Raw genomic sequence first — 22,886 nt, 5'->3', positions numbered from 1 at the left:
TGTTCATGCACATCTGGTTATAGTGTCTCCTAATCTTGCTCCTGCATTTGCACCCAGGCTTTAGTGGAGCAGGGGGGCATTTCAACATAACATTACACAAGAAGAGTTCTCTGTTGATTCCATCAGAAAATTGTGGCTACAAAATACTTACCAGTGTAACCAGTGCAAACAGACAACATGTTGCTGAAAAGGGCTGAAGGAGATCAGCAACAGTGACCATCAAAGGATGAAAATAAGTGGAACTCAAGCCAAAAGTTTTAGTATTAGAGAAAAAGTAAAGAACTTTGTGTCTTTCAGGTTTTGGTTGACAAGTTTTCCTGAGAGTGAAAGAAAATCATGTAAGAATACCTCTTTTTAGTGAATCTGGAGAGATACTAGAACTTCTACCAACTTTTGTGCTGCTGAGAATATCTAATTCCCTGTTCCAGTGTCAGCATTCATCAGAACAAGAAGAGAGGGCAACCTGTGATAAAAACCTGTGAGAGGTTCCATTCTATCCCTACCACTGACAAAACTAAAAGAAAAATGTTTTTAATGGAATAAGGATTTATTGGAGGATTTCTGATTTTAAAGAACCACATTTTGTCTTCTGTGACTGTCCTGCTTACCGTTTTGATCAGCACAAAGTATTTTTGAGAAGGTTATATTAAAATATTTTTCCACTTTCAGCAAATATATATAAGTAGCATATAGTATTATTTGTATATAAAAGGTATATCTTTAGAAATAATATACAATGTTAATATTACTATTACTAGATACTATTGTATCTATAGGTCTCATTCCTGAAGAAGTGGACATTTGATCCGTGGAACGCGTCGAAACCTATGTTTATGAGACAATGTACATGTTGTATTGTGATTTATTAGGTTTTAAATTATATTGTATTAGCATGTTAAGGATTGATCTATATCACTTTTAATAAAAAGAAAGAAATAAAAGTTATAAGTGATTTAGTGCATAAAACATCTCCTATTGTTTTCTTTGGTTCTTTTGTGATATAAATGTTTAGCTGGGATGTGGCACATCTAATGGATGGTGAAATTAGTTATGAGCTAGACATTATTAATATATTAGATATAATTATAAAGATTATATATTATTTACCTAAATATGAACACATTTAGGCATGTCATTTAAAAAGCAATGGCTCATATAAACAAGAACATGCATATGGAATTTTTACTCACATTGTTTTTAGATACAGTTATTAAAAAGAAGGGAAGAAGGATGCGTGGCTTCAATATAGTCTAGTTGACATGCAACCCCTGATGTTGTAATGACCACATGCTATTCATCAAAGAGCCTTAGATACTATCGTAAGATCAATATCAGAGATGTATCATATGTACTGTCATGCTATATGCAACCCATTTTCACATATGCTCTCCTTACAGCTACATGTAGTCATGTTTTCCCTCCCAGCTATTTCACATATTTTCTCTACCATCCATATTCCTTCAAAAGGACCTAGTTTTATTATTGTTGGCAATGAAAAAAAAGACAGAAAACTTAAAATGATTGGTGAGAAATTAAGCATTGATGAGCTATGCTACAATTACAAATAATATACCAAACAACATCATAATGAAAGAATATTTTTGGGATTTTTTTGGTTTTAAATCTTATCTCTAAAGTAAACAAAATGAAACAAAGTAGAAGCATCTTAGAACATGACTCATTCTGTCATAAATTACAAAAATAAAGAGATTGTTCTTCACTTTGGAACATTGATCAGTTTCATGAAAACCAAGGCCTCTAGGTCAACTGTACATCTAGATGTCTCTTATTGAGTAGGCAAAATAGGGAACACATAACAAGAGTTTTTTTTTTAAAGTGGATGAAAAGAAACCAAAAAGTCCCAGCTGAAGCAGTGCAAAGAACAGAAGAGCTGTAAAGCGCACCAATGCTGAGACTTTGGACAAAAACTATTTACATATTAATAATGCAGTAAAACTTGGTAAACCTGTTAACCTTTCTTTGCCATTTTTCTTTATTGGTACTTATATTGATAATAAAATACAAAACAAAAGAGGGTCTGTCTCCTGATAAAAGTTATCATATAGGGAAAAGGCAGGGGGGTGTCCCAAAAAGGCAAAAAGGCCAATAGGGGCTAGAATGATGTCTGAGAGAAGGCAGAATATATATATATATATATATATATATATATACATTTATACCAAGTATAAAAAAAAAGAATAATACAAAAGAATAAATGAATACATGAAATACCATCTACACACAAGTATTTTGCTTTTTATATTGAAGTAAGATCCTATGATCCCACAGTGATGCTTGGTAATCATTTTTATTAGTTTTATACTGAGGGTTGTGGTTGGTGATTAGTTGCTCAGGATTTAGTGTCAGCATTGACGCTCGCTTCTGATTAAACCATATGTGGAGGTGAATCATGAGTTTAAATTTCAGCTTTAGCTACACAGCCCTGTAAACAAAAGTTTTTTCCCCAACATAATAGCCATTGGGTGACTGTGCAAAGAAACCTAAAGTCAAACGAGAGTTCAAAATGTTATTATGCTTATATATTTACCATTGACTTGACTAAAACATTTTTAAATACATTTTAAATGTTTGGCCATAATAATCAAGAAAACACCAAACGTTCTCTTTAATATGGCCACTGAAAAATGTGCAGGTAAATGAATTTACATTTAGCATATATAAACCTAGTTTAACAATTTGTGTAAAACAGAAAAAAAAAATAAAGTACTGGTTACCTTTTTATTTGTAACATCCGTTATTTACTAACGTTTACACTAAATGATGATATGTAAATGCTTATTATGTACAAAGGTATAAAATAATCTCATGGCGTCACCTCTAAGAGGCATGCTAAAAAGAATTTTTCTTGATAAATGTGTCTCAGTGTGTGCTAGCTGTATTAGCAAAAATGCAACTTGGCAGGAAGCAGATGGTGTGCTTAAAGTAAGAGTAGGCTTTGTTAGTCAAGGGAAAAAAGGTTTTCTGTCCAGCACCGGCCTTAGAGATCTCAAAAAAGAGTACGTCAATTTAAAGCTGTCCACAAAATGAAAAATGTGTAAATAGTTTGAACAAACATGGAAGTAAATGTTTCAAATGTTTATTCCGATCTTACAATTCATTCGCTTTGCCAAGAAAAACCTTAAAGTTTCTAAATATCACTGTGTATTTGGACACAAATAGCAGTACACAATGTTCATTAAAAAGCAGAATTGTTTTTACAGAGAGAAACTAAGGAGAAAAAGACATTAATGTGCAGATGTCAGAACCCGACAATAAGCTAATAAAAATAAACTTTACACAGGATTTTTAGCAAACAAGTCCCCTTCCCCATCAATAAACACCAGCGAGGCCTTGTTTAATATATTAGTATATTGTTTTTATATAGTAGTAGATAGTTTAGATTGCAGAAGGTTAAAAACCTATCAATTTGTACTGTCTTATGTCCTATTGGGGAGACTTCCCCTCACTGCCTGCCTTAAAGAACAAAGGAAAGCAAATGCAAACCTCTTCAGATTGTAGGGAAATTTCCCTTTCCTTGTCATCAGAAAAGTGGCCCAATTAGAAGATCCCCCATTACCTCTTCTTTTGGGTTTTACATCCTTTCCTGTCTTGTTGACAATGATTACCAGGAAAAACAGTAAGAGTAAAATACGTTTCAGAGATGCGGCTAGAGATAACACCTTTACAGGTGTTTTAACTCTTCCTCACTCTATCCAAAGCTATACATAATAACGTTGTGTTGATACATAATTTTTAAGTATAAATGTCACCATCGCAATCTCAAGCCAAGAGGCTAATTTTCCACTATGGAAATCTGTATACACTCATCACATTTTTAAGCAAATTATCCACATCAATAACATTCCCATGTAACATTAGTTCATGCATAAGGTACTTTTTTCAGTGCTAAATGAAGACACTAGATTCTGTATGGTGGCTTCAAAGAGAACATTTTTTGTTATACCCATAGTGCAACTGTAATGAAGTAAATAGGGAGCCATGCTTCTTGGCTTGGAAATGTTTGGGTGTCTCTGACTGACTCAAACTGGTTTATCTTCAATACACTGTATATTGTACTTTATGGTTTTGTTTCATGCACACCTTATTAGGGTGAAAGAATAGAGGCTGAAGCCTACAAAAGTGAATGTTATCAGATAAGGTGATCCTTTTTTACCTTAAGGTCTTAACCATATGCAAATGAAATGACAAAAAAACAACAAAGCTTAGTAAATGTTCCTATTCCTAAGTGAACAGTCTCCTTTAGTAAATCAACCCCATAAAGGCAGTGACATATACCCCCAGCAGATAGAGCTGCTTGGGTCCTGTAAAGTGTACAAGATTGCTGGAGGAGCCATTGCTGCTACTGCAAATAAAGACATGAACACTCGTGGGATTTCCACTTTTGTAGGGTATGTATAACAGGATAAAGTATTTTATAATTTGCAAACATTCTCTTTATACAGTCTGACTTTTGCTGTTCTAGAAAAAAAAAGGAATGCCTAGTCAATAGATGGAAGCCCATTGTTAAAAATAAAATAAAGTTATTTTTCATTCTAACAAAACAAAATGCATATTTGTATCTTTAAAGAACGAATGTGCACAAATCCAGAACAATAGGCGACCTTCCAATATTTAATAATTATCCAAACAATAATAAAATCCTTAATTGGCTGTCACCACGATTACAACTGAGTAGGCACACGTGGGGCATTACAAAAAAAGGCATTTTGTTTTATTTTCACACATCTGTCCCATTTGTCTTTTGCAGAGTTCAGCAAATATATTAGAAAACGCAGTTGCAAAACAACTCATATTAAATGTATTTAATGAAAAAAGATGGAAACAAAATTGTGTAGAGAACAGAACATGCACACACTCTTACATGTATTTCAACACAATCAGGAAAAAAAAAACTTGCAGAGGATTTGAAGAAAATGAAAAATGACAGTGTAATATATATTGTTAAGCTCCTGCTTGACAAATTTTCCCGAATAATATCATATCCTTTGCATAAGTAAACAGTGATGGAATAAAGCTCACATGGTTTCTCAACAGAAAAAGGGGGGTTCAAAATGTAAGTGCAAACAGTGGACTATTCAAACATTCTGAAAAGGTGAAGGGGCCACTTCTGAGTTGGGCCCAGGCATGCACTGTGTAATCCCTATTCAATCCTATGGAGAGTCCTACGGAGTATGCTGTATCTATAGAATGTAATAAATAGTGAATGTAGAGAACATTTTGACAAGCAGGACCTCATTGACAATATTTCTCTAGACTGGGGTAGGGAAAAAAAACTTTACATTTTGTTGGAACATTTACCAGAAATAAAGTTTTTGCACCTTCTAGGTTTTCTGCCTTTCTCCAATAAAGCTTGATATTAAACTAAAGAGCACCCTCTACCTTCACCATGCTTTGCCTTTTTAGGGGTTTGCTTTACTAAGGGAGTAAAGATTGTATACCTAGCTTAGAAAATATGGTGAAGATATTTTAACTTCTATCATTCATTCATACACCTGAATAAATCTGGTTTATAGAATTTTACTTTTTCATTTAGCCTTTCCACCTAAACTGAGGTGTCAACTTTGCATGAAAATTACTTTTAAATAACAATATACTTGCTATAATCAAAGTGGCACTTTGATTTACATTACAAATGTTAATATCAGTTATTAAAAAGTGAAATATTAAGGTTGTTCACTTTGCAAAAGTATGGTTAAGCAGTGTATACTAGGAATACCTAATTATAAGCTAGAAAGAAATCCTGTTTTATCCCTCACATGTGATTGAACATTCAAAGTAAAAGCAGATTGACCTCATTTACTAAAAATTATGTACAAAGTGAACATACACAATCTAAAGTGAACATTCACTTTGCTAGATAAACAGCCTCCACTGCTTTAACAAATTTACTTTCTGCATATTTGTATATTTAATGTAACTTATTTTAACATATTAACTAATGTTAAGTAGACAGTTGCTAGAATCAAAGCATGTAGACATCTAGTTTATGAACAAATATACAAATGTGTCTTTTTAGTTAAGTTTAAACATAGCATTCTTTTAACAACATAGAATAAGCATAAACAGATAAAATTAAGTAAATACAATACTTATGTGTATATTCCAATGATTGAAATAGATTCTAGATGTGTGCGGGCTGCATGTAACCTGTAAATGACACTCATACAGGTAAGAAGGAATGTACAATATGTTATTTAAAAGTGCTACACTATTAACTGCATTAAAAGGAAAGTATAACCATTTCAGAATATTCCTGGTGAACATGTAAAAACAGTAAGCTTTATGCAATTATTATGATGTTATGCATGTTTTATTAAAAAAAAAATTTCCATGCATAATTTAACATTTTGTATATGCACATATTATATTCATAGCCTCGATACATGTGCAGACTGCTATGCTTTAAGTTCTATACACTTTTTAAGCATTGTTTTCTTACAATACGAGTCTATTGACCTGATTTATTAGGCAAATGAAAATGAACAGCAGGAAAGTGTTATAAAAGTACTGGGTGAACTTGCATGCAGGTTCACATAAGCATGATTTTGTTTGAACGCAGTGATTGCATTTTCTTAATGATCTGATACGGTTTTCCTTGTTTATTGCACACATTGCAATCAAAATATCAAAATCAAAACATCAAAATTATGCATAGTATGATGAGGTTTATTAAAGAAACCTGAGTGTTGATATTATACAGTTAAAACATTAATATGTCACATAGATGATTGTGCACTAAGGCAAGGCTTATGCTCTAGCAAATAGGAAAAAGTCTGGAAAGTCCAATACACCATGCTGTTGAAGCAAATAAGGCAAAGTGTGTATGAGTATTTGTTAATGGAACCTCGGATGGCATGCAGAATATCATGTACATACACTTGCTGAACACAAGGCCTTACCCTTTGTGCATGTAAACTGTGGTAGGTTCCACAAAGCAAGGACAACATTTTTTTAATTCAAGGATTCTTTAATGTCTCCTTAGTGATATCAGTGCACAGTTGTGGTCTTGTTCCTGCATGAAATATGCATGGAAAATAGTTAACAGATGTTACATTTTTAATTTAGGGTTAGTTGGCATTGTTGCTGTATTTTCACCATAACAGGTCCACAAATATCTCTGGCACATAGTAAATAGTGTAAGACTGGTTGTTCGGTCTGCTTTGTGAATGAATTCACGCAGAAGTGCATGCACACACACACTTTCAGCAAATCAAACCCTGATTCATTCCAGAGAATCATTCTATTGTGTGTTTATCATGATCTGGGTATTCCAGTCTCTATTGTCAACAAAGCAATATCAGTTCTGTAATGCTGGAGTATGAGATTTATATTGGCACTCTACTGTCAGCAACTGGGTAACTATTAAATATTTGCAAATATTTTATTATTTAACTAAAACACGTTTAAAAATGTTTTTTTTTAACTTATAAATTCAATAAATAAAATATCTTCACACTACTATTTTTAAGCAGATTATATCAGGTTTAAGCAGATACAGAGCTCTGTTTAGTGGTTAATCTGCAAAGCTCTGTATTTATAAATACAATGACAAAACTATGCAGAAAAACGATTGGAAAATCACAGAGAAATGCACTTAAAGGTGAAATTATGAAAATCATTTAAAACAGGTGCCCAACAAATACACCATATTTTCTCTTTAATTACAGGACAGAAATAGACAAAAGCAGCATTTTCTATTAATAGACATAACTTTTATTTAAAGGACTTTCCCTTCTTTTTTCCACCACCCCATCCTCCACTAAGCTGAACTGGGTTATCTCGAAATGAAATGCGTTCCTTTCGTTGGGGTCCTGAAATTGTTTTCACTGGAGTAAATGCATTGCGGTCTAAAATGTGGAGAAAGAACAAATGTGTTAGTATTTTAAATCATTGCAATAGAAAACATAAAAATAAATATAATAAACATTTAGGAAGGTTTTGGTAAAGTTACCATGAATACAATTCTGTTATGTCAATATATAGAGGCATACTTTTTTTTTTACTCTGCCTTGTCCTGTTGCCTGTGTCCCTGATCTTGGCTTCCTATGACTTCTTTTCACTCTTAGCTAAAAAGCTTTTGCTTTTTCACTTTCAAATGTGGATACCTGGTACCCCTGATCATCAGATGTGGTTCCTTCCACCAGCCACTACATTGCTACTTTGTCCTATAAAAGGCGGTTGGCGGGGGAAACCACAGAATGAAGAATTAATGCATCCTTTTGAGACTCTTGGAAGTGTTAGGTATGCATGATTATGTAAGTTGTGGTGGCTCTGCAACTGAACAAAGATCTGCAGCCATATAGGTATTACCTGTATTTGTTTACAAGCGCTGTGGTTGATTTTTTGGAAGTGACAGAAGTGAGTGGAAGAATTTATTGATCTCCATTTCATTATTATTAAAATTATTTTTTTACTAAACAGGATTTATATACAGCCAACATAATACGCAGCGCTGTACATTAAATTGGGGTTGCAAATTGTAAACTATGTAAAGGACACAGTTTCTTTTAATAGGCCAATAAAACATTGATCTTATTCTGACAAATATGCATGCAACATATCGTTAAACAATTGATCAATATTCATTACTTACTTGATGCTGATGAGGAGGCAGGTGATGTGTTTCTCTGAATATCTAAATTCCTTCCTCTGTACTGAGATAAGGCACTTCCAGACTTTACAGAAACCAGGTCTAAATCATCAGCTTCCCTACTTAATTTATTAGCCTAAAAGCAGTCAAATGTAATAAACAAAATTGGTTTACTTAAAAAAATGAAATGTGGAAAATCATTTAGCCAACACACACACAAATATACACTAGAGTAATTTCTGAGCTAAGCTTGCAGCTGACACTTTCTTATGGTTTAAAGTCAAATCAAAAATAACACATATGACACAGTTGGCCTGATTTATCAAAACTCACCAAGACTGGAGAAGATAGACTATCAAGGAGAACCTGGGTGACACAGCAAACCGGTAATGGATTTAATCCAGATTTGCCAAATAATAGCAAATTATCTAATTTGCCAAATAATAGCAAATTATTTCAGGAAATCAATACCAGGATTGCGGGAACACACGGGTTCATTCACGATAGTCTATCGTCTCCAGTCATGGTGAGCATTATTAAATCAGGTCCAGTCTTGTCAGTGGAAATAACACAACCGTTGTTATTTCTCTGTGTTCCCAAATAAATGTCCACATTACCTTGTCTCATTCTTCAAGGTAATTGAACACCCCCCTTTCCAAATGTTCTTTTGTACAACAGTGGCCACATTCCTCCTCCATAGATACAGTACTGTGAATGTAGCCACCCTAAAACAGGAAGTGTGTTACTGGACAGTTTACTAGGTAAAATTAAGGGAGAAAACCTAAAAAGAGAACATTAATGCAGTCATCACGTCTAAGGAATGGTGAGCTGCAATTTATTACATGAATGTTCTTGGGTTTAGACACACTAATGCATATTTACTTCCCTTATGTCAATAATGGTCACCGTTTTTATTATACTTTAAAACCATTTCAAAGTGCAGTAGCAGAAAATTTATTTTTTTCAAACTCAAATTCTGACTGCAAAGGTTTTAGCCACATTGGCAATTTTATTCTCCTGCTATTAGGATTTTGCCAATTTCCAATAACACAGCTCAACAAAAAAAAATTGGTGACTTTGTGTACTGTTGTAACACCCCTGGACTACTGCTCGGTATTCTGGGAGTACCAGAAAACAGAGGAGAACACTGGCTGCTTTTCATAGACAGTTCCACACTTAAAACCTGTTTTACTGCATAATAGAAACTACTATGCATCAATTCCAATTGGTCACTAAACAAAACGTAAAGAAGAATATGAAAATATCAAAATGGTCTTACAAAAACTTTGCTATCATGAACACCAATGGTCCATATGTATTGATTTATTAATCGTGAACTTCCTACTTGGACAGCAAAGTGGATACACAAAGTACCCATGTTTCATCTGCTTGCGGGATAGTAAAGCAAAGCAGGATCACTGGAAAAACGTGACATTGCCCCCAAGGGAAAACATGAAAAAAGGTGCAGCGAACATCATTAACGAGCCAATGGTTGACAAAGAAAAAATCATTTTCCCTCTACTACACATAAAGTTGGGATTAATCAAGCAATTTGTTAGAGCTCTGAACAAGGACGGTGATTGCTTCAAATACATATGTGGATTCTTCCCTGAAATGAGTACTGAAAAATTAAAAGCAGGAATCTTTGATGGACTCCAGATTCGGAAACTGATAAATGATTCAAATTTCACAAGGTACATGACTGATACTGAAGCTTCTGCCTGGCACAGCTATGTCATGGTTGCCAAGAACTTTTTGGTTAACCATAAAGCACAAAATTATGAAGAACTGGTACAAAACTTGCTCTTAAACCTAAAATAATTTGGGGGCTACTATGAGCATACGCTATCTCCATAGCCATCACCATAAAAGGAAATCATACAAACAGAGTTTTTCAAATAATTCTTTGTGATTAGTTCTGTAAATTTATTGACTATAGAATATATTGACATTAAGTATTTCAAAAATTTAATTTTGTATACGTAGGCATATCTAGTTTAATTTTGCTTAATTTTCATGTTTCATTAGTTTTTTTATAAGGGTTATTATTGAGGTAAATATTTCAAAAACTAAACAACAATCTAGCAGAACCAATACCATATTTGGAAGCTGTGCCTTAAACATAAACTAAAATGACTTTAATCTGTTTGGCAAAAAAATAATTGTTGACCAGTGCAATAGCATGGATTACCCCTACATGGGGTGATTTAGTAACTTAATCCTGCTAACAAAATTAGTAGACTTTCTCCAACTTTTTAACATGGGGGAACCCTAGAAATAACTTTTAGATCTTCTGCGAACCCTTTTGATAATTACTATATACATAGCTTACAGTATATTATTATGGTAGTCAGGATACTTCTTATATTCTCTTTCCAATTAGATCACAAAGATCATTGGTGTCACTTAAATTGGCCTGAGAGGTAGAATTTTCTCATCTCAACAAAACTCTGGTTCAGAATCACTGCTTTACTGTGTGCAGCAAAAACAGATTTTAAAACAAAAGACTTTACCTAACCATCAATATCAAAAAAAGTAAAACTTATTTGATCATATTTTAGTTGGAAGTAACAGAGGTTACAAACATGTTTGACGGTGGACAAAATGCTTTTAGAACCTGATAAAGGATAAAGGAAAAAAACATACCCAAACATATAAGAAAACAGACTGACTGTATGCTGAGTCCATGGCAAATATAATTTACTAACAGTTTTCTATCTGTAATAACTAATAATGTATATGAAACCATGAATAATAAGCATGCAAATTGCACAATGGAGTTCTGGTTTTTATATAAACCATGTGACAATATTGAGCTAAATAGCTCCCCAAGAAACACCTTGATACAATTACAAACATATCATTTATGGTTTGCCAAATGTTATCTATATTATCACGGCTGACATTTCTGCAGTGTGCAACACATGGCCACTTACTGTATGTAAATGTATTCAGTGTACTTGGCAGCTAAAATATTATAAAACATTACTCATACATGCAAATACAGTGGAGTATCTTACCACAAGCTGAACGCGGCCACCATTTAAGACGTCATGATTCAATTCAGGCAAGAAACGCTTACTGTAACAGAACAGACACAAGAAGATATTTTACTTCAATGTGACTCTTTAGGCAATGGGAGACGTCAAACATAAAGCTGGTTTAACACACAAATATGACAAACCACATATTTTTATGGCTATCTTTTAACACAAATTTTATTAGCTACCATCTATAAAGAATGCTAGCACAGGGCAGCTGGAATTGTGGTTTAGATGTGGTTTGTGGGAATATGAATCCATAGTCAAACATTGTAAATGAATGAAATAAAATCACCACTGGCATGGGTAGACAGATACTCTTATGCTATTTTACGCCTTTTTTTATTAAACCTCTTGGAACAGTGCATGGAGATCTAGCCCCAATTTAGCAAGGAAAAGAGCAAACTGATAGGTCCAGTAAAAGCCACAGCAATCACCACAACATGTAATCTGATAGAAGGTGAAATATGATTACTTTTTATGGGTTGCTTCATGTGACCTACTGTCTGTACTGTAAATTGTCATTCCATTTAAAGCACCTTATTACTTAAGGCTGTACGCATTAAACCACCATTCTTCCATTATAAATAACCCCTATTAAAGTAGATGTAAAACCCTAAGCAATAGATTAGTTTGCTAAATCACTGTGGATCATAAGGAATTATGACTATAACAAATGCAATATAATAAAAATTAAGAATAGATTGCAAGGTCTGGCCAATAGAAATCTGCTTTTAGAAAGCCTCTATAAAATATGCTCAAAATACTCAATATCACTTAAATAAATAACAAGGATATGCTATTATTAATAACAGTAAGCTAATAAACAAGGCCCTTACCATTTAGGTGTTGCAGAATAGGTTGATTCCACATCTCCACACTGAGTATGGAGCCACTGGTATGTAAGCTCCCTGCTTCTGGTCAATGTCTCCAAAGACATTTCATTCTGACTGCAAGATTCTCCCTCTAAACCTTAAATATAGAATAAATATAATAAACAACTTTATATCAAGCACTTTTTAAATACTAGAGTGGAAATTATAGAACAGATTTGCACACTAATGCACACAATAGAAAGATTACACATTTAAACCAATGTTTCATAGTTTATAATGACTAAAATGTATCGATTGACAAGGATTGAGAAGCATTTGCAATTATTGCAGAACTTAACTCTCCTATCTAAGCTTGCTGAACAAGGTGCCATTTTAGACTTTATTTTAAAATCTGCATTTGTTATGGCGCTGCACATGTGATCGGCTATGGCACCAACCATGAGAGAGATTAAAAGTTAGGTTGAATCTGACTTAAGAATACTATCAAATAACAGTTACCACCAGAAGTAATGGTTTAAGTGTAAGGGATTGTACACATACTTTCCATCCAATCAACGATATGATTAAACAATTGAATCTGAAGTGAACTCAACAGTATAGCAGATTGCAATGATCTTTTTGGCAATCTGTAAGGGTGACATTCTCACTGGCCAACAATGTAAGAGGAATTCCTCCTGCTGACCACCATTCTAATTTACTGTGGATATAGTGATTATAGAAGGAGTTTGGTAAAGACCTGAAAGGTATTTCAAGGGTTCCCCCATGTTCCCTCCGAGTTTTCAAAATATTCACTTTCTTGTGCATGTTCTCAATATTATCAGTTGTGCCATATTAAGGTAATGTAAACATGCAACAATTTTTCTCTTTGTAACTACTGTTATACTGCAGCAGCTTGCGGAAAAATAATTATCTATATAAACAGAATTCTAACAAACCATGGAAAACAACAAAAATTACACCAAAAAATGAACTCTCAATAGAATCAGCAGAGCAGCTTCTGTCTCATCAAACAGAAATTTTATTACTTGTTGATCCTACCATGAGTTCCCTTAACAGGGTGACAGCACCTGTTATTTCTGCAATGTTATCACCCAATAAAAGGAATGTTTTGGGAAGTAAGTAAGTAAAGAAAAAACACATAAAAAGCTGTATTAATAAGCACCAAAAAAAAGAAAATTAAACTCTTTTGTGTAGCCTTAGGCTGTCATACTGTCCAGGACACCACTCTGAGAGCTGCCAGCTGTTTTCCTTCTGCCAATAGGCAACACACAAAGATATAACTTAGATTCTTTTGGGAATCGAATACTTTCTCCAACTATTGGCAAAACAATATATCACAATCCAGGAGGGCTTCCATCAAGCAGCGGGAAAATTATACATAACCTTTTAATTATCAAAATTTTCCATGGACGCACCTATATAATTGTAGACCACTACTCCCCTCCACCTACCTTTGAGAAGCATCTAATTTACTTACATACTGCTTACCTGTATCCTTTCCCATAAAATATCTGGACCTATTATCTTGTCAAATCTCATCATCATAACCGTAACAATCTCAACATACCCCTGAAGAAGCCTGTTTGGCGAAACGCGTCAGCCATACAACGGGAAACATTTTGAAGGAGTGCTTTCGTACAAATGAAGTCATCTTCCAGAAAGACCATTCGGTCTCTCAGTTGAAGCTTTTTATTGTATCTAATATTTGTCAATGATGCTTTCACAGTTTGATACATTTCACAAAATTGCCACAACTATTTTATATTATTTTTATTTATTTAGCACTATCAACTGAAGCTGGTGCAGAGAATGACAGAATCCAGTAATCCATGTTGATTTGATAGAACATGTATATCAGGGAGGAAACAACTGCCCTGCAAACTTACACTCTAAAGGGGATTGGGGTAGATTGGGTGGAAACACAAGGTGTGGTGATGATGTATGCTTGTCTGAAGAAATGCATTTTAGGAGTTCACTTGAAGATTTTAAGACTTGGAGTCAGAAAAACATTGCAAGGAAGAAAGTTTCAAAGAATGAATAAATCGTGTGAATAGTCTGGGATGCAAGAGTGGCCAAGGTGGACTAAATAGGGTTTTACCTGCAAACCAAATGTTGTTGTTGGGACAGTATTTGGTAATTGGTAAGGATAAGTACGTGGATATTGCAGCGAAGCCCTACTGCCAGTGATTCATTTTAATCCTGGTGTTCAGCTTTAAACTCAAAGGAGGAATAGTTTTCTTGTCCATAGCAACCAAACTCTGAGCACTGCAGGCGATAGCAAGATTTCTGAAGTTCACAATTAGTAATAACAAATATTCTTCCTTTAGTCACTTGTATGCATAAAGTCTGCCTAAATTTCCTTAAATAAGAATGTATCCATCCATAAGCAGTAAAAAAACAGTGCAATAACTAATGCTGACTTGGAATAAGCAATTCAGCAGCCATTACGTCTACCCATATCTAAATTACCAACAACAGCAGTTAGGAAAGACTGAAAAGTTTAATACTGGAATCTCAGAAATAGAAACCCCATAGGAAAAAGTCAGTATTTTAGCAGTAATTACAGTAAACAAACGGTAAAGATTTGAATCAAGTTATTTGAAAGGTTGAGTCGGAAAAATAAACTCCAGTAAGATGGAGAAACCGCTTCCCAAGGTTTGTAAATGCATTTGTCCTGTGGGCAAGTAGCTACTCAAAACCAGCTGCCATGACAAAATCTTTTATCCTGTGCAAAAAATAAGCTATTGTTTACTGATCAATCGGCAGATAAAGAAAAACAAAGATAGCGATCTTGTGTGTGTTACAACCCAATGCCAATCCTGCAGATTGCTCACAGGAATGTTGAGGAATTGGAAAATGTATGCTTATATAAAACATATACCAGTAGCCAATAATTTTGTTTCACTGTGTCTGCACCACTTTTCCAGTATGATGCCTGTTTGTCTCAGTGGTTTAGGTTGTTTTTTATGGATAATATTACAGTCATTAAATGCACATTTTATTAAAGAATGAAACCATGACTAAGTTATTGCTATAACAGAGAAAAGATCATAAGAACTCACCATTTGCATTCTGAGATGATCATGGTCAAGTGGCAGTTTTGGGTAAAAAGTGATTTACCAAATATCATATAAGGAATATGATAAATACATTTTGTATGTCTTAGTCAGTAAAGCAGTGCAAGCAGAAACTGTGTTACCCATAGCAACCAGATTTTGGTTCACTAATTAAATTTGCAAAGGATGCTTTTTACTGCTGAATCTGTGCATATTGCTCCTCGCCTTAAAGAGCAAATACAGCCAGCAGGCGAAAGTAATTGGTTAGCCACTAATGCTACCAAGCAAATATTTCAACTGGGTTACAATCACACAATTTACTCAATTTATTTTAATCTAAGTACTATGGAAACATATTTTCACAGACCATTTAATAGGGTCAAGGAATAACAAGGAAGTCAGAGCAAACCTGCTCTCTGTTCCAAGAAAGATTTAAAGTGGAACTAAATAGTAAAAAATGAGAGCAAGTAGAATATTTTTTGGAGAAGGGATAAGTGATGTCCCTTTTGCAATAGTATAATTGTACCTAGACTAAAGTACTAGACAGGGAGGTTTTCAATTCTATCTTAATGCTTTATTTTACCTTTGACTGGGGTGCAAGCTAATAAACACTGTTAGATGTAGGCATGCAGAATAAAATCACAATTTACTGGTGTGATGACAAAAAAAGAATAATTTCAGTGGAAAGATATCACTGTGGTATGAGGTATAAAATGTATTTTTCTACAACAAACAATAATATAATATGGTATTTGTGTTTTACTCTAAAGTAGGGTCTTAACAACAACTACAAGATGTTACACTGTTCATAAAGCAGTGCACAGGTGTAAGGTTTTGTTCACATATAAAAAATATTCTCACATACAACTTAAAGCAGATTTAACTTGTGAATTGGACTTTGTATGGTTTAGCTGATCAGTGGATAGTATTGCATACAGCAAGACATCTATGATGTGACACATTGAAAGTGGTCAATATGTATTACCATTATGAATTATTTAACCAATTAAATAAATAATACAATTGATATTTTACCCTTTTAAGAATATTATAGAGATAGGGTAAGGTGACATTTTATTAAAAGCAACTATAAATATTACTAATACTATGCTTATTTTCAGAGGGATTATAAATAGCACTAGACATATGTATACATTACTGCTAACATCACAATTTTTGGCTGCACTTGTGAAAACTTTTCGAAGGACAAGAGTGTGTATGCATTTTTGATCTATAAATGCTGTTAAAGGTAACTGTAAGTAGTCTTTCAATATATTTAAAAAAAATAGATATATGTTATACATTGCATGGACTATATTTACTATGTGTGTACTATGTGTACTATGTGTGTATTCCCAGCACTCCTGAAAAAGCAGTACTGTTAACTGTGAAACACATTCAGTGGGAGCAAGCTCATTTGGAGAAAATAATGTAGAATATTCTTTAATTCTTCTTAAGTTAATGTTGTACATGTTAATATCATGTTAAGAGTGAGGAGTAATTAGGTTTTTGCATGTGTTTTTTTCCATTTTACCTTATATATTTACTTGATAACTTTTGGAGCAACACCTGAATTATATTGTTAAAACAAATTTAAACCCACAATACTCACCTGTCTCTTTTCCCTCACAGGGTGCCTCCATCTTCTTCTTTCTTCTATTCCTGTAGACGTTCTTCGTCCATCTTGATTTGCAAGGGAAACATAACTTTTATTCCCGGCATGTGCAGGGGAAGCCAGGATTGCCAATCAACCAAAGGAGCACACGCAGCTTTTTGAAAGATACCTGGAGCCATCAGGCAGTAGGAGAGATTACTGCAGAAGGGACATCGCCTGTCCCTTTCTGAAATATAGACCTGCCTGGTAGTGGATTCTTAAAAGTGGAAGTTTTTCTGCTTTAGTGGGATTCATTTACTAAAAAGCAAGATATTCCTGAGTTTACTAAAATCTATCACATGAAGGTTTTTTTTTTAAGAAAATAGGAATTTCCTTTCTATAACATTGGACGATAAAAGTGAACACAGCGTTGTTAGGCTAAGTAAACTGTAAACTTCTTTAGTAAATAACTGCAATGTTCAGTGCAAAAAAGATCTTCAAAGAACATTAACCTCCATAGCGGCAACCCAGAGTGTGACTCGGGGTAGAAAAAAGTTGCTAAAAGTGGTAACCCGAGTCACACTCAGGGTTGTAACACCTATGGAAGGTTAGTAAATACAGCGCTTACCTGATCTGCCGGGGTCCTGCGCCGTCCAACGCCGCGATCTCCGTCTTCTTCTTCTGCTTCTGCATCCGTTGAGTCACCGGGGGAGTTCCCGGTGACGTCGGTGCGTGTGTACGTCCCGGCCGGGCCGGGCGGGAAATTCAAAATCCATTTGTATTGCATTCAATACAAAATAACTGTATTGAACGCAATACATTGGATTTTTATGTGTAAAAGCAGTACATTGTTTTCAAGAACATTTATTTTACAGTATATATAATAGTATTAGTATAATATGTTTTGTTTTTTTTGTATTTAAAAATTTTTTTTTTAAATATATAAATTTTTTATTGTATTCAATTTATTGTTTTTAAATTATTCTGTGATTCAAACTTTATTATACTCATACTATAAAATAAAATTTCATGAAAAACAATGTACCGCTTTTAGACATATAAAAACGGGAAGTTAACGCTAGGGAGGTTAATCTGCCATAAAATTCTGGACAGTGGTGCCTTGAATGTTCTTTATTTTTCTCTGGGTGGACAAAGGCTAGAGTGGTCTACTGTATTTCCGACACTAAAAGAGGCCCCTTAACTAAATGGACAGGTACAAGTAAACAGGGGATATCCAGTTTGATTTAAAAAAATCAACATAAAATCCTAAATCCACTGTGTAGGTAATTTTTATCATGTTATAGGCTCTAACAGAAGTCATGGAATCCATTACTACAAAAATGAAAATACGTGAGTGATACCATTTTCTAAACAACATTTAGGAAGGAGTAAGTCATTCAGTCCATGGGAACATTTTTTAGTTTTAATCAAATCTGTCATATGATCTGAAAAATGTAAAAGAACGTTCTTCCGATTTGTTACTTAAGAGGAAGAGCTGTCTATCAAACAGTAAGGCTGGGCAGATACACACATAAACCGCCAATGGTAGGCAGAACAGGATATTTTTGGACTGTCTGGAATTTGTTATTGTTAAAAATGCATTAGGGTCTAATCAACAAATCAATCACAAGGCCTATTTAAAAAGCATGGCGAAACACATGCCAAAAAGCTTATCAACCAATCATATATTAAATATCCCCACTACACCAGTATGATAACATTGATACTACTTGTATTACAAAGGTCTGCAACATCCTCTACATACACACATTCTCTGTAAGGCAGTGTTTTCTAAACCTTTTCTCATGTTTCCCTAGTAGTTCATGTACATAGGTATAGGTAGGTAGGCTTCATTACATTCCAATACCTCCATCTGTGCATATGTGAGGTTACTTTATAAAATGTACATTGTGGATATGAACTGAGGTCAGGTATGAGAATATTATATTGATCTGTTACATTTGATGGAAACAATGCTAAAATCGTTTTAGCTTTTTCATGTAATGCAGCATCTTCTGTGTAATAAGTGATGCTGTGCCTAGAATTGAAAAGGAAAGTATAGGTTCTATTAAGTTCAGAACTGCTACAGATTCAACAGAAAAGAAATGCAAACCTTCCAAAAGTGATTTGTTAAACAGTTGTCTACCAGTTGAGTTATGTGTGGTCTTCAATGATGCAGAAGGCTGCTATCTATAGTAAAGAAATACTAGCATTTGGATAGAAAATCATCAAACTCGGGGTTATAACCTGATTCTTTGGCAAGCTCTACCCTGTGTCAATGCTTAGATTTTATGTCATAACTGCTGAGACCTGTCAGTGCACAGTCAGCTTAAATGCATATATGCACAGTAAACTAAACAGCAGTCACATGTATAAAAAACATCCCTAATCTGTTTGCAATTTTCTCTCAAAGAGAAAAAAAGTGCTTTGGTTTCCTCAGACACCATTTACCTTTCATAACAACATCTACAAGTTACAACTTTATCTTTTCTGTCATCTGCTGTGAAAAGGAAAGTACTTACTCCAAAGTCAATCAGTAGATCCCAAAGTGCCAATCAAACCGTTCCTGCAACAAACCAACATGCACTTTCACCCTGAAGCCATGTTTAAACAACACTTTAATTGAAGCCTGAGTGTGGCTGCCCACAAGCACTATAATAAATAGGTCTTGTCCTTTTAAATGAGACCTCCAACTAGGTCCCCAATCTCAGTGCAACTCATAGAAAAACTCGGGTTCAAGGTCAGAAACAAAGGTAGCTTCAGAATTATAAAAAGCAGGCAAATGTTTTTATTTAATTCACCACTGTCTCATCTACAAATAATTTATACAAGCAGTAGTTTTATCTAAATACAATTTCAATTTTTATTTAAATTTGGTCACGCTCAGAAAAAAGTATATTGCTCAACACAAATAGTTATTTAGCATTTTTATGGTAAATGGGCTGTGTATGGGCTAGGAACACTGCAGTTTTACAATGCATGATGGCAGTTTTAAGATGGTGGGCCAATAGGCAATCTCCTGTCCTAAATATAAACATTTAAAAATTGGAATTAAGGCAAAACTAAAAAATGATGGCCTATTAAAGGTAACAAAATAAAAAGAAAAAAAAGCTTTAGGTGAGAGACTTAGATTCAGTTCTCCACAATAATTATATTCCTTCCCTTTTTGTTTTACCTTTTTGCTAATAAAATGTAATTAATCTACAGTGGTTACAGTGGCATACATTGTACATACATACAACAATTTAAAGCAGCAGTCGTCAACCGGGAAAATTTTGATGGTCCACGGCTGGGCAGTGCGCCCCCCAGTGGGGTCTTCTTCCTGCGGGGCACATCGGCCAGAGCCGCAGACCATGTCCTCTATATCAATCGCAGGCTCAGGGCGGTGGACGGGTTGTGTCTCTGGACACAACCAGCCCACTCTCTCGCAGGCTCAGACCTGCGATGGGAGAGTGGGCGGGTTCTGGCATCATGACGTCAGTCTGGGGGAATTTTCCCTTTGAGTGACACACGGCTCCCTGCGCATGTGCGGTCTGGAGTCTGTAAATGTAGTGGTCCCCAAGCTCCAAAAGGTTGGCGACCACTGCTTAATTCCAGCCAAAAGTGTTTTTCTTAGTTTTAGATACAGTGGGGGAAGATTGAAATCACTTTTGGCTTTTATTGGTGTTTGAGGCCTCACTGGAATTCTGTAAGTTCATGTCATGGTTTTCAATAGAACCACAAAAACTGTTCCAGTGGACAGTGGTTCTAACATTTACACAAAACTTATATACTGTGCCACAAGGCCTAAAAAACCCAGGCTGGTTTTCACTTCCAATCCAATTTCCCATCCAATAAAAAGATTGGATCTGAGGTGAAATCTAAAGTGAATTCATTGTGAATCTTGGTCTTTAAACAGGCATAGAGTGAGTAAACAGGTTGGCAAATACTGATCAGAAGTACACATGTTGAGTATATGAACGACTGATCAAACCCAGATGTATTCAAAAAACTTTCCAAACGTCAAGACTGATCGGAAGTAGGGAATACTGTACATGTGAGTACCAAGATTTGGGACTTGCCAATCAGAAAATTGTTCAAAATGGTCAGTCAAGCAAAAAATTGGCTGATGTGTACAAGGCAAAAGGCCAAACATGAATGTTAGATTTCTTGTCAGTTATGAAAATAGTAAATAGGAATGCTTACCACTCAAACCCAATGTATTCTCTTCCCCTTGCTGTTTTATTTATCACTTCAGTTCTTGAGAGACATGGATGATCACCGTCAGTAATATGCATTAACTTTAATATATTATCCAAAGACCAGCAAGACAATATAAAAAATGTAGTAAAAAAAAAACAGTTGACACTTTTCACTGAAAGAACATTGTCCCAAAATAAAAGTCAACTAGCAACATGTCTTGGTTTGATCTGATTGGGCATTTCCTTCATTCTACTTTATTTTAATTGAACAATCTACTCCCAATGCCTTTGGAGGTAGAGTAAAAAATTAGGCTAAGAAGCAGGAGTCATGCCTGTTATCTAGAGCTCTCAAGGGTATCATGTAATCTGAGGTCACAATCGAGGCAACAGAAGCAAATGTCACAATATCACAGAATGGGCCAATTCAGGGATCTCCTGGACAGACAGAAAGGTCAAGTCTTATGGCACATAATTGTATTAAAACACAGAGTTCAGTACACACTTTTAGAAATGTCATCTGAACAAACAAGACTGGGTCACTGGCAGGTTAAATTAAATCAGGCTATTTCCTTGCAAAATATTTTTCTCACAATGCTTCAAATGTTATGTTGTAAAATACAATGATTTTATATATATAAATACATATATATATATATTTATATATATAATTATATATATATCTATCAATCAGCATCATTATCTAGGCAACACAATCAATGCATAGACAGAAAATGCTTGAGCTCTTATGTTATTTTTTCACAATAACTTTAGTTCCCAATATATTATAATATATATGAATATATAAAATAAGGATAAAAATAATAAACTCGAGTAAAATTGAGACATAGGAAGAAGTAGACCTTTTAAAGCATTCATAGACTATAAATGGAAATTACCTTTTTTGTCTCTTATTCCAAGGCATCACTAACATGAGCTAACAATCAGGGCAAAAGCTGCCCTAACCTTCAGGGCAGATTTTTCCATTCTAAAGTAACAAACGAAGAAGTGACTTTTCCAAAGAAGTGAATGCAGAAGTCAGTGGGGTGCTAAATTCCACTTTATTCCCTCTAGCAATAGAAATTTTAAAAGCAGAAAAAGTTGGGGCAAACAGAAGTCAGAAGGATCCTATAGGTTCATAAGCAGATGACATATATGTATTTATACCAATATCCTCATACTCATTTTATTTATTTTTTTTGCTTCAGACAACTACTATTTGAAGAGGTCATGTTTTTACATAAATTCACTATAATAAATGCAGAAATTTTTTACTTTGTACTATAGTGTATTCACGGTGGCTCAGAGGTTAACACTCTGGCCTTTGCAGCACAGGCTCCCAGGGCACAATCTGCATGGAGTTTGCATGTTCTCCTTGCATTTGCGTGGGTTTACTCCGTTTTCTCCCAAATTCCAAAAAAACCCCCACGAAGTTAGATGAATAGGCTTCCCCCCAAAATTGACCTTACGCTGTCTTAATGACATATGGCTAAGGTAGGGACATTAGATTGAGAGCCCCTTTGACAGACAGTTACTGACATGACTATAGACTGTACAGCACTGTGTAATA

At 34.6% G+C, this 22,886-nt stretch overlaps 1 protein-coding gene across 1 annotated transcript in view; it reads right to left on the bottom strand.

Annotated features, from left to right (window-relative positions):
* Positions 1-3,081: 3,081 nt before the first annotated feature.
* The window catches only part of LRRIQ1 (leucine rich repeats and IQ motif containing 1), a 92,671-nt gene continuing 72,866 nt past the window's right edge, over positions 3,082-22,886 (bottom strand). Inside the window, exons 22-25 of the mRNA XM_072399016.1 lie at positions 12,492-12,624; positions 11,632-11,692; positions 8,615-8,747; positions 3,082-7,868 (exon numbers count right to left, since the gene is read on the bottom strand). Of these exons, the coding sequence (XP_072255117.1) occupies positions 7,735-7,868; positions 8,615-8,747; positions 11,632-11,692; positions 12,492-12,624 (461 nt within the window). The 3' untranslated portion in view covers positions 3,082-7,734. The remainder of the gene's footprint in view (positions 7,869-8,614; positions 8,748-11,631; positions 11,693-12,491; positions 12,625-22,886) is intronic.

Source organism: Pyxicephalus adspersus, chromosome 2 (genome assembly GCF_032062135.1).
Source record: "Pyxicephalus adspersus chromosome 2, UCB_Pads_2.0, whole genome shotgun sequence".
Classification (NCBI taxonomy): Eukaryota; Metazoa; Chordata; class Amphibia; order Anura; family Pyxicephalidae; genus Pyxicephalus; species Pyxicephalus adspersus.
The sequence above is the reverse complement of the archived record's forward strand: the minus strand, read 5'-3'. Positions and strand labels throughout refer to the sequence as shown.